At 35.1% G+C, this 13,820-nt stretch overlaps 1 protein-coding gene across 5 annotated transcripts in view; it reads left to right on the top strand.

Moving 5' to 3' along the window:
* The window catches only part of LOC149796089 (roundabout homolog 2-like), a 354,790-nt gene that overhangs the window by 265,021 nt on the left and 75,949 nt on the right, over positions 1-13,820 (top strand). For all 5 annotated transcript variants that reach the window (XR_016422486.1, XR_016422485.1, XM_089966000.1 and 2 more), the window contains exon 3: positions 12,698-13,075. Coding sequence is in view for 3 of the 5 variants with exons in the window: in XM_089966000.1 (XP_089822126.1) it covers positions 12,698-13,075 (378 nt within the window). In the remaining 2 variants the exon portion in view is untranslated. The remainder of the gene's footprint in view (positions 1-12,697; positions 13,076-13,820) is intronic.

The following is a 13,820-nucleotide window of genomic DNA, read 5'->3' as shown; positions in this document are numbered from 1 at the left end:
ATAATTGTACTTATGATGCTATATGAAGATTTAAGATATGCTTGAATTTAATTTTTTTTCTTCTCCAGCTCTGATATTGGTTATACACTTTTGGGATATGTTCAGCTTCAGTCATCTGTTTTTTAACATTGTTGCAAATCTGCCATGCAGTCAAGCAGATTCACTATATTGTGTTTAAATTTTTGGTGCAGGAAGTGAGATGGCGTCTTGTTTTAGATTTTTTTTAAAGACGTGTATGAATGAATAACCTACAACTCACGGAACTGTGATCATTAAGCAGATGAAGCTGATGTATGGGTTACATCAGGTGTCAATACTTCGTGCCAATAACTAATTCAACAGACTGTGTCTGTTTTTCACAATCTTGTTAGTGTCAAATCTGATGGTTATTAGAGTCATGAAATCAGACCATTTCTATGGCAACAACAATTAGATAATGATCATGATGCATTGTTTCCCAAGTGCTTATGCATCAGTTGTGCACCCTGTAGCTGTCATTTGGTGTAGATACATGAGAGAATTACAGTGAAGACAGATTCAGTAGGGATTCACTTGGAGGGTGTTAATTAACTAATTGGACCAGGAACAAATTGGCTATTAACAGTTACTGTAGAGAACATTATTATTATTAACGCTACAAAACTCCTTAGTTGCAGGTGCAGTTCGCTTTGTTATTAAAGTGCAACAATTTTTTGTTTTTTATGCATATCAATTAAAATAGAAAAATAAGTAACTTGGTGTTTTATGTAGGTTTCTGTCAGAAAAATAAGTAACTTCATGTTTTATGTAGGTAACTTGGTGTTTTATGTATGTTTCTGTCATTTGTTCAGCAGTAGTTGAAGTGGTGGTATTGGTGGTGTTTCGGTCCCAAAGCATGTTAAATACTGGCATTGTGCTGACATAATTTGTTATAGAATAAAGTTAATGTTTTGCTTTAATTTATGGATTGATTTGTGCTAGTTTATTAGTTAACAGACATCTTTGTGATCCATAGTTTCCATGCAGATCAGAGCAGCATTCCAGATGGCTATGGTGATGTTAATTAATTTTGAGGGAGATGTGCTATCCCTTTCAGCCCACCCTGTTCTAAGTGGCCTGCAGAGCTGCTGATTGGTCCAACATGCCCCCTAATGCACAACTTTTCACACAGACCAATAATCAAGTGATTTCCTCTCAATTAATAACTGCAGTAGGTACACAGGGGGAGATGGCATTTTCTAGTGTCAGAAGTGGGATAGGGCCAACCTATGAGCAGCTAGCTAGCCTAGCTGCCAGCTATTGACTGTTAAGGAAGAAAAATGGGCTGTTCTATTACAGTGGCAGGTCCAGGGCCTATAGCACTGGCTTACTCTTGGGCTTTGCTGACATAGTGTGTGTGGATATGAATGGACTTGGACAAGTAACTGGTACTGTTGAAATACTGAGGAATTTGTAACCAGTGGATATAACTTCACTGTAAAGCAATTTGTATCTGCAAGGGAATTTTAGAGAAGATACTGGATTCTCCTTAGTCCTAAATGAAATGGTTTTTGGTTTTGGATGATATGAAGTTCTCTGATCACAGAATTAATTTTGACAGTGATTACATACTTATGTTCAGAGTGCTTTGTAAACTTGGATTAGAAAGGTAGAGATGCCACTCGTAATTTGTAGTAACTCTGTAATCAAAGGAAAATGTCAGTCTTATCCCTCCATTTTATCTGTGTTTACATTTAATCATTTTTGGTGAAAATTCTTATCACTTTCTAGATGGTATCATTGAACCGACATTTGGAAGTTTTACTTCAGCTTGCACATTTAACCTTGCTAAATTCAAGTTTGATAACAACAGAAAATAACAAGTTCTCATACAACTGGAACTATTGAATGAATGAGGAAGTAGCAGCAAACCGGATTAGACATTAATCCCAAGTGCCATAATTGTATAATCAAGAAGATTAAGTAAGTACTGAAGTCAATGGAAGTGACAAAGTAAGCAGTTTGGATGTTTTTAAGTGTTGAAAAGGAAATCTGCCCAGTGAATGACATAGTTTGGCTTTGTTCATGGTGTCTGTAAATTGTGAACTACTCTTTTCATCCTGTTAGTAGGGGGCCATTTTTTTTTATAATTCTCTGCCCCAGGAGAAATAGGAACTCTTTGGGAGGTATGTTAGGAGTGGTTTTTAATTTACTAGCAAATAAATGGCTGCCCAATTTCTCCCATTTCTCTGATGTCTGACACTATTTGGTGTTAGTATATATTTCATAGACAGGAACACATTCTTACTATTTGGATCCTGGTTGGTTGTGGTCACACATTCACTATGTAACATTATTCCTAATGTTTTGGCAACATACCTTTGTTATGTTTTGTGTGTCTATTCAATCATAATTCAGTGGATTCAGAATGCATATAAAGCATTGAAGTATTTATTGTTCCCTTTATTTTTCTGCAGCACTTTCAAGGATAGATACTAATGTGTTTAAAAGTGACTAATTTTATTGACTCACTGGAAACAATGTTGCCATGGATTTTTACAACTCAATGAATGGAAGAATTTTCAGATTCAGCAGTATTTACAAAAGGGAAGATTTGTGCATTTGTAAATAGTTTATAATTGTGTTAATTCATTACAGTTTTGTGTGAAATAGTGTTTTAAAGCTTTTGTGAGTGAATTAACTTTTCTTTTGGAAAATTGGCAAATATGGATTAGATTGAAAATAAAACCATATTTTATTTTGTTGAAATAAAATGTGTTGTTTTCAACAAGAATTTATCCCAGTTGGATGTTTCCAGGAGCAAGTGCAATTCCATAAGTTCCATAATCATACAAAACAACAACTATATGATTGATTTCAGAGTCTGATGGAAATTTTGAGGATGGATATTGATTGATTTTGTGTATTGATTGGGAAGATTGCAGTACAGAAATATATCCATATTAGTTACAATGAATCATGGGAAGATTGCAACTCAAAAATATGTCCATGTTAGTTACAGTTAATCTACAGACTATAGGGTGTATCCTTTTCTTGGCATTCATCAGGAATACCCACCAGAAGGAGCTACCATGGTTGCTAAAGCAAGGTATGTTGATTGATTGATGCAAGTCTATAAAGATGCATAGACTGTGCTCACATTTCTAATGCCCTTGGGTACAGCCTGCTGTCTTTATTGTTCTCCTGTACCAAGTTGTCACAGTCATTTATCAAATAGAGATTTACAGACTAATTTCAAGGATAGGTTGCAGTTAGAAAACAAAACTATTTAGTTAAATTGTGTGTATACTCCTGTACTGGAAGAGTAGAATTACACTACAGTATTGTTGTATCATTACTGATTTGATCACAAATCAGAGCTGGTTTGGATCAAATAGGAAATATGGAAACCTGATTTAGAGAAAGCTAACATCTAGAAAAATATTTAATATTTTATTTTATACCATTGACATTTGCCTCCAAGAGTACATTTGTCAGCAAAGTTATTAGTTTACTAGAACCAGAAAGTGATTGTTTTATAAAAACAAGGCATGTTCAATTAATTAGGGGTCCAATACAGTCAAGTTTTATAAAACAAGGCATGTTCAAAATATAGGGGTTCAGTAAAGTCAAGTTTTATACAACAACAAAAATTAGGGGTCCAATACAGTCAAGTTTTTTTAAAACAACGCATGTTCAAATACTTAGGGTTCCAATATAGCCAAGTTTTATACAACAAGGCATATTCAATAAATTAGGGGTCCAATACAGTCTAGTTTTATTAAAACAAGGCATGTTCAAATAATTAAGGGTCCAATATAGTAAAGTTTTATAAAACAAGACATGTTCAAATAATTAGGGGTCCAGTACAGTCAAGTTTTATACAAAAAGGCATGTTCAAATAATTAGGGGTCCAATACAGTCTAGTTTTATTAAAACAAGGCATGTTCAAATAATTAGGGGTCCAATCAGTCAAGTTTTATACAAAAAGGCATGTACAAATAATTAGGGGTCCAATACATTCTAGTTTTATATAAACGAGGCACGGTACAATAATTAGGGGTCCAATATAGTTTTATAAAACAAGGCATGTTCAAATAAGTAGGGGTCCAATACACTCTAGTTTTATACAAACAAGGAAAGGTCCAATGATTAGGGTTCCAGTATAGTTAAGTTTTATAAAACAAGGCATGTTCAAATAAATAGGGGTCCAATACAGTCAAATTAAAACATTTATTGACACATATTGAACTTGTAAGGTTGGTTAACTGAAAGACAATTTATTTATATTTTTAAAAAAGAAACCTATTATACCTGGATGTTGTAAATAGTACAGTGAGATTAAAGGACAGTGTTATTTACTTTTGACTCTAATCCAGGGATCTTATTTAGTCTATTTGTAACTAAATTTGTCATGGTTAAAGTTGTTTTTAAGAAATGTGAAAAATAATGATAACTAAGGAAACATAAGTACAAAACATGTTACACCAATAGCTTGGTGAAGCAAATCACTTAACAACATCATTTATAATTTAAAAAATATTACTCCATCAAATTATCTAAAACATACAATTTGACGCTGTAAACCTTTAATACAGACATAAAATCTGATATTGATGCTATCCCACTTCATCCTGCTGAACACACAACACCCTCAGAAAGATGTCCTCCTGTACAATCCCAGATACTTGGGTTTGCTTTAGTCTCCACAATACCCAAACAATAGTCAACACTTTAGACCCTGGTGTAACAGGGGTCAAGTGTGTTCTTCTCATTACTAACTTACTGTAAGACTGGCTGCTGTCTATTGAACTTGCCACTCAATGCAGTTGAGTCATCCTGGGACCAGCTAGAATACTAGGCAAGGATATTTACATGCTGTCCAGTAGCTAAAGATAAAGGGTCAATATTCTGACCATAGGCATCTTCTGAGTTGTAGGAAGCTCTGTGTCAAGGCAAAATTTATAGGAATTTTGATTTGTGTTTTCTCAGTTTGAGAACCTGTGTATTGATCAAGTGTAATTGCCATTATTTGTTATCAATGGTAATTGCTACAACCTATTCACATCAGAAGTGAGGAAGGATGCTACAACCTACTTGTAACATTATTAGTGAGGAGAGATCACAGTGTCAGTATAATTAGGAAGGCATCAGATAAATGCAAAATAGAAGAACAAAAATCAAATAGAGAAATTGCAGCTGCAACAAAAAACATCAAAATAAATATGCGGTAAATATGATACTGCAGGAAAAATCAATCAGTGCATGGCACATCTGTCCCATGTCAGCTAGTTTTTCAGATCAATGAAATTAGTGATACATGAGGATACGTTCTGTATCTTTTATCATCAGGTGTTTCAAAGTTTGCATCTTATTACAGTTTATTTTGGTGAACTGATACAAAATTATTCAAAAAGACACTGTTATGTATTGAGAATTTGTCCATAATTATTACCATAACTCTATGAACGGCAGAAAAACATGAAGGTGGTATTCCAGCCTGTAACCAAATCTTCATTACACAAATCTTGATTTTCCCTTTATATTGCACATAAAGTCAACAAAAAATCTTGATTTTCCCTTTATATTGTACATAAAGTCTTAAAAAAGTCTTGATTTTCCTTTTATATTGTACATAAAGTCTACAAAAAATCTTGATTTTCCCTTTATATTGTACATAAAGTCTTAAAAAAGTCTTGATTTTCCTTTTATATTGCACATAAAGTCTACAAAAAATCTTAATTTTCCCTTTATATTGTACATAAAGTCTACACAAAATCTTGATTTTCCATTTATAGTGTACATTGTACAAAAAATCTTGATCTTTTTCTCTTTATATTGTACAGAAAGTGTACACAAATTTTGATTTTCCATTTAAGGTGCACACAAAGTGTACACAAATTTTGATTTTCCATTTATGGTGCACACAAAGTGTACACAATTTTGATTTTCCATTTATGGTGCACACAAAGTGTACACAATTTTTTATTTTCCCTTTTATATTGGACATTAAGTATATACAAATTGTTATTTTCCTTTATATATTTGCAAAGTGGATATATTGGTAAATCTTGATTTTCCCTTTATGCTGGAATGCTATGGTATCACAGGTCTTGAAGTTAATGATCAGCAAATAAGTAAATAAAGAAACCAACCTTCAAGATATTACATGTATATAGTTTTCTTTGGTGTTCTTTGCTCTATACTAACATACACTTAATTTCCAATTTAAATCAGATGATTATGGGAAACAGTCAATAAACAAAGGTGATGTAGATTCAGTGCTATGCAAGGAGTGATCCTCTGATATCGCAGTACCGGCCAAAACATGTTTTTACTATGGCATATACTTGTCCTAATGTTGGGAACTTGCTGTATATGCTGCAGAAATTGTAAATCAATTTAAGAATTGGACTCTACTTCAATGGCTCTCATTCTGTCACATGTACCCTCCCAACATCAGAAACTTATGAGACAATTAAAACAATGCATATGTAATCAATTGTGATGATGGATGGGGTGGGGAGACACCAGGCTTGTTGGCAAGAATGGGTCCACCAGCATGAGCATGAATGTACATGTCAACCACAGACTATTTAAATAAAACCAGATGTTACAACGAAAAGTAATAAATCATGTACAGCAAAGTTTTTAAGTCAACACCTGTCATTTGCAAAAGCCACAAAAAAAACAACATAACAGCCTTCATGTGCTGACTTGTATAGATTTGACAAATATGCAAATCATGTGTTGACTTGTGTAGATTTGACAAATTTACTAATCATTTGTTGACTTGTGTAGATTTGACATACATGGTAATCATGTGTTGACTTGTATCGATTAGACAAATATGGTAATCATGTGTTGACTTGTATAGATTAGACAAATATGGTAATCATGTGTTGACTTGTATAGATTTTACAAATATGCTAACCATGTGTTGACTATTTAGATTTGACAAATATGCTAATCATGTGTTGACTTGTATACATTTTGACAAATATGGTAATCATGTGTTGACTTGTATAGATTTGACAAATATGCTAATCATGTGATCTGACAGCTGCAAAAGTCACTGGACATTATCAGACGACAAACTAGTTGACTAATTCGACAAACTAGTTGACTAATTTATTACAGTGATATTGATTTTTAGAAGATTCTATTTGAGAACATGGGTACGGCCATGTTTTGAAAAAGTGAAATTCATGGATGTATTTTTTAAGATAGTGTACTCGCCACAGTTGACATTTTTCTGAAATAAAACTGGTGATGCATAACTATTAACTTATGGTCATCCAGTGTATAAGATAAGCACATGATAGGTATCACTATGCAGAAAACCTTCAATATAATGCAATACCAAAGAACTCATGATATCATAGGAAGCTACCATTAATTGTACACAAAGTATACACCAATCTTGTTTTTCCCTTTCTTCTCTACACAAAATATACTTAAATCTTGTTTATACTTTACACACAATTATGGACAAGTGCCTGCCCTTAAAAAAATTTGTACTTGTCCTTGGCTGCCAGACAGTGAACTTGTCCATTCCTACTATATGAACTCCTGTTGTATGTATATGTGTTTATTTATATACACTCTTAAGACTCACAGCCTGTGCACAGTTATAAACAACAATTTGCAATTATAATTGCATTGCTGGTATATTTCAAGGTCATAAATGACAATTTGCAATTTTAATTGCATTGCCTGTATACTTCAAGGTCATAAATGACAATTTGCAATTTTAATTGTATTGCCTGTATACTTCAAGGTCATAAATGACAATTTGCAATTATAATTTCATTGCCTGTACACTTCAGGGTCATAAATGATAATTTGCAGTTATAATTGCATTGCCTGTAGACTTCAAAGTCTTAAAAATAATGTGCAGTTATTATTGTAGTTAAATTTGCAGTCAGAGGAGTCACATTGGGTCTGTAGTTAGCATGCCAGATTCTTGACAAAAAAGTTGCAGGTTGGAATCCTATTATCAGATCAGCCCATATTGGTTGGGTCGGGAATTCAGGCACTTTTTCACATCCGGGCATTTTCAGTGCATAGTTACGATCGCTGAGGTGAAAATGACCGCCATTGTTCTAGTGACTTCAGTTATGTGTGGGTGACATTTATACATGATTTTAAGATATGCCTAATATTTGCAATTATTATTATAAATGCAGTGTGGATAAATGTACATAGGTTGAAACATACACAACATTTAGTGCTTATTAATCAAGGCCTAATAGGACAATTAAAGAATAATAATAATGGGAAAATATAAATTAATGAGAACTTAAAAAAATAATTAGGATCACAGGTAATATCGACTGTAAATTTCAGATTTTGGTATAGTTTAATGAAAGAAAAATATTTTTGAGAAAAAGGTATACAATTATTTCAAGAAAATATTTTGTTAAAAAACAAACTTACGAGGTGTTATCTTTTAAGATAGTTGCAAACATCAGGCCATGTAAATATTGTGAATTAGCATCGCTATCCAGCGTCTCTTTGTAAACATAAAACATTGCAAGAAATGGCGAACTCATCTTATGATCCTTGCATTTATATTCGTCATTTTATAAAAGTGTACAATATACAAACTATATAACAAACACAGCCTACAAACTGCCTTGACACTAATTGGCGTATATTGTCATGTACATATGTATATGACATGAACACACCACTGCCACCAATATCAACCTAAAATATATTACGTCTATAACTATATTCAAAATTGGGATAAAAAACAACACAAATGCCAAAAATTCTGTGTAAACATAAGAGAAAGTACTTCTTTCAGTAGCGCTATTACAAAAGATGTATTTTCTCTATGTGATAACACTAACTGCATATCAACTGATGTGATTTATTTGATAACCTGTAAAACCTCAGTTTTCCTCTAATATTTCAACACACTTTAAAACCAATAATCATTCTCTACTTGATTTTTCTTTCATGCCAATAGATATTGTGCATGGTGACATGTATAGACTCATAAAAGTAACTTATTGGATTCATAAATCAGATACTTCTTATTCTAATTGCCTTAATACCAATGCACATTGTAAAATTGTATATTTTTAAAAAAAATTATATATTGTATAACCTTTATAATAATATAATTATATGTATGACTGTTTGTCTCTAATTTACTTTATTATTTTATAACAATATTCGACAGACACACATTCGTGGTTTTATATCCTACTTGTAAAGAAGACTATGCAACACTTCTCAACAGAAAACAGAAATAATAAACAAAATATAGGTAAACTAAAACGGTTTGCAATATCGAACATAACTAATGCTACGGTACTGTTACTAAACAATTGTTTTCACCTCTGCAATATGGCGGAAAGTAGGTCTCTAAGCTTGTGATGTCATGCTAACCCAACCTATCCACTACCATAACCAAACCAGAACATAGTCATCACCACTATCAGTACCAAACCAGGACATAGTCATATCCACTGTCAGTACCAAACCAGGACATAATCTTATCCACTATCAGTACCAAACCAGGACATAGTCATATCCACTATCAGTACCAAACCAGGACATAGTCATATCCACTATCAGTACCAAACCAGGACATAGTCATATCCACTATCAGTACCAAACCAGGACATAGTCATATCCACTATCAGTACCAAACCAGGACATAGTCATATCCACTATCAGTACCAAACCAGGACATAGTCATATCCACTATTAGTACCAAACCAGGACATAGTCATAACTACTATCAGTACCAAACCAGGACATAGTCATATCCACTATCAGTACCAAACCAGGACATAGTCATATCCACTATCAGCACCAAACCAGGATATAGTCATCACCACTATCAGTACCAAACCAGGACATAGTCATCACCACAATCAGTACCAAACCAGGACATAGTCATAACCACTATCAGTACCAAACCAGGACATAGTCATAACCACTATCAGTACCAAACCAGGACATAGTCATCACCACTATCAGTACCAAACCAGGACATAGTCATATCCACTATCAGTACCAAACCAGGACATAGTCATCACCACTATCAGTACCAAACCAGGACATAGTCATATCCACTGTCAGTACCAAACCAGGACATAGTCATATCCACTATCAGTACCAAACCAGGACATAGTCATAACCACTATCAGTACCAAACCAGGACATAGTCATCACCACAATCAGTACCAAACCAGGACATAGTCATCACCACTATCAGTACCAAACCAGGACATAGTCATCACCACTATCAGTACCAAACCAGGACATAGTCAAATCCACTATCAGTACCAAACCAGGACATAGACATAACCACTATCAGTACCAAACCAGGACATAGTCATAACTACTATCAGTACCAAACCAGGACATAGTCATATCCACTATCAGTACCAAACCAGGACATAGTCATATCCACTATCAGTACCAAACCAGGACATAGTCATATCCACTATCAGTACCAAACCAGGACATAGTCATATCCACTATCAGTACCAAACCAGGACATAGTCATATCCACTGTCAGTACCAAACCAGGACATAGTCATATCCACTATCAGTACCAAACCAGGACATAGTCATATCCACTGTCAGTACCAAACCAGGACATAGTCATGACCACTGTCAGTACCAAACCAGGACATAGTCATATCCACTGTCAGTACCAAACCAGGACATAGTCATATCCACTATCAGTACCAAACCAGGACATAGTCATATCCACTATCAGTACCAAACCAGGACATAGTCATATCCACTATCAGTACCAAACCAGGACATAGTCATATCCACTATCAGTACCAAACCAGGACATAGTCATCACCACTATCAGTACCAAACCAGGACATAGTCATCACCACTATCAGTACCAAACCAGGACATAGTCATCTCCACTATCAGTACCAAACCAGGACATAGTCATATCCACTATCAGTACCAAACCAGGACATAGTCATATCCACTATCAGTACCAAACCAGGACATAGTCATCACCACTATCAGTACCAAACCAGGACATAGTCATATCCACTATCAGTACCAAACCAGGACATAGTCATCACCACTATCAGTACCAAACCAGGACATAGTCATATCCACTGTCAGTACCAAACCAGGACATAGTCATCACCACTATCAGTACCAAACCAGGACATAGTCATATCCACTATCAGTACCAAACCAGGACATAGTCATCACCACTATCAGTACCAAACCAGGACATAGTCATATCCACTATCAGTACCAAACCAGGACATAGTCATCACCACTATCAGTACCAAACCAGGACATAGTCATATCCACTATCAGTACCAAACCAGGACATAGTCATATCCACTATCAGTACCAAACCAGGACATAGTCATCACCACTATCAGTACCAAACCAGGACATAGTCATATCCACTATCAGTACCAAACCAGGACATAGTCATCACCACTATCAGTACCAAACCAGGACATAGTCATCACCACTATCAGTACCAAACCAGGACATAGTCATATCCACTATCAGTACCAAACCAGGACATACTCATATCCACTATCAGTACCAAACCAGGACATAGTCATAACTACTATCAGTACCAAACCAGGACATAGTCATCACCACTATCAGTACCAAACCAGGACATAGTCATATCCACTATCAGTACCAAACCAGGACATAGTCATAACCACTATCAGTACCAAACCAGGACATAGTCATATCCACTATCAGTACCAAACCAGGACATAGTCATATCCACTATCAGTACCAAACCAGGACATAGTCATCACCACTATCAGTACCAAACCAGGACATAGTCATATCCACTATCAGTACCAAACCAGGACATAGTCATAACCACTATCAGTACCAAACCAGGACATAGTCATCACCACTATCAGTACCAAACCAGGACATAGTCATATCCACTATCAGTACCAAACCAGGACATAGTCATATCCACTATCAGTACCAAACCAGGACATAGTCATCACCACTATCAGTACCAAACCAGGACATAGTCATATCCACTATCAGTACCAAACCAGGACATAGTCATAACCACTATCAGTACCAAACCAGGACATAGTCATATCCACTATCAGTACCAAACCAGGACATAGTCATAACCACTATCAGTACCAAACCAGGACACAGTCATATCCACTATCAGTACCAAACCAGGACATAGTCATATTTTTATGTCTATGCTATATTTTGTAAAGAATGATATTATGACCAACCTAAGTGGTGTAGGATTGTGAAGAAATGTGACTTGTATTTATGTTGATATTTCAGCTTGTGTGGTTACCATATATACTAATTTATAAGTTAAGTCCAACTGCAAACAACAAAGATCCTGATCTGCTGTAGTATAATGCACCTGCAGATAAGTGTCTCAGTTGTTTGTTCGACTGATTACTCCAAACAAACTGCACAGACCCAGATCTGCTGGTGCATTATGTGATGGCAGATCTGGATCTGTACAGTTTACAGTTGGACTCCTCTTATGAGTGAGTATCTATGGCATGTTGTGCTATTAAAGAAACAACATTATTTATTTAGCCTTACAAAATAAACAAAAAAAATTTCTCCATCAAAAGAGATTTAGAAACAAAATGAACACTGTAATCCAGGTGATTTTTTATCAGATCTGACATCTGGGACAATTTTTCTTTAATATTAGGTAGATATCTAAATAGATATATTCAGGTAACAGTTATTGTTTTTATTCCAGGTGAGGCAAATCCTCAACCAAATGCTGACCCTGCTAGGGGCTCAGGTCCCTTGCCTTGGCAGGATCCTTTTCAGTCAAACCCCCGGATAACTGAACATCCGCAAGACGATTATTTTGCAAAGAATGAACCAGCCACCTTGAATTGCAAAGCTGAGGGGTTACCACCTCCCATCATCACATGGTACAGAAATGGAGAACTTGTGGAAACCAATCGTGAGAATCCAATGTCACACCGTATGCTTTTAGACAATGGTCAGTTATTTTTTCTCCGTGTCATCCATACCAAGAGCAACAAGCCGGATGTGGGAGTGTATTACTGTAATGCCACCAATGTACACGGAACTGCCATTAGCCGGAATGCCACTATAAAAATAGCTTGTAAGTTATGAATATTCATGTGACAGTACTTTCACAACAAAATTAGTTGTTATACTCACAGGAACATTATTTAATCCTTTTTTGAAAGGTACAGACTTTGAAAATGGCACACATTTTAAGGTTTTGGGGGAGAAGTTTGAAAATGGCAGACATTTTAAGTTTTTGGGGGAGAAGTTTGAAAATGGCAGACATTTTAAGGTTTTTGGGAGGATTTTGAAAAGGCATACATTTTAAATTTATGAGAGGACTTTGAAAATGGCATATAGTTCAAATTGTTTGGGAAAGGTTACAAAATGGCATGCATGTCAAAGTTTTTGGGAGGACTTTGAAAATGGAATATATTTCAAATTTTTTGTAGGACTTTGAAAATGGTATACATTTCAAAGTTTTTTGTAGGAGTTTGAAAAATGGCAGCACAAGGCTGAACTATGGCAAGATGGAGATACAATGTGGTAAACTGAGTTAGCAATGCAAAACTTAGGGTGCCCATATCAAGTTGTTGCCTTCAGCAATTCAAATATTTGATTTTTAATCTGATACACAGTATTGAGTAGCATATAATGGCTGACATCATTTTTGTCCATTTTTGTCTTTAGATTATTTTCCTGGGGACTTTAGATGGATTTCATTATTGTCTGGCCCTAATGTATTTCATCATGGTCTGGCCCTAAATCTGGCAGCATTTCATCATGGTCTGGCCCTAAAGTTGGCTATATTTCATCATGGTCTGGCCCTAAATTTGGCA

The sequence above is a fragment of the Sinohyriopsis cumingii genome, chromosome 7 (genome assembly GCF_028554795.1).
Source record: "Sinohyriopsis cumingii isolate HCF-2022 chromosome 7, ASM2855479v2, whole genome shotgun sequence".
Classification (NCBI taxonomy): Eukaryota; Metazoa; Mollusca; class Bivalvia; order Unionida; family Unionidae; genus Sinohyriopsis; species Sinohyriopsis cumingii.
The sequence above is the reverse complement of the archived record's forward strand: the minus strand, read 5'-3'. Positions and strand labels throughout refer to the sequence as shown.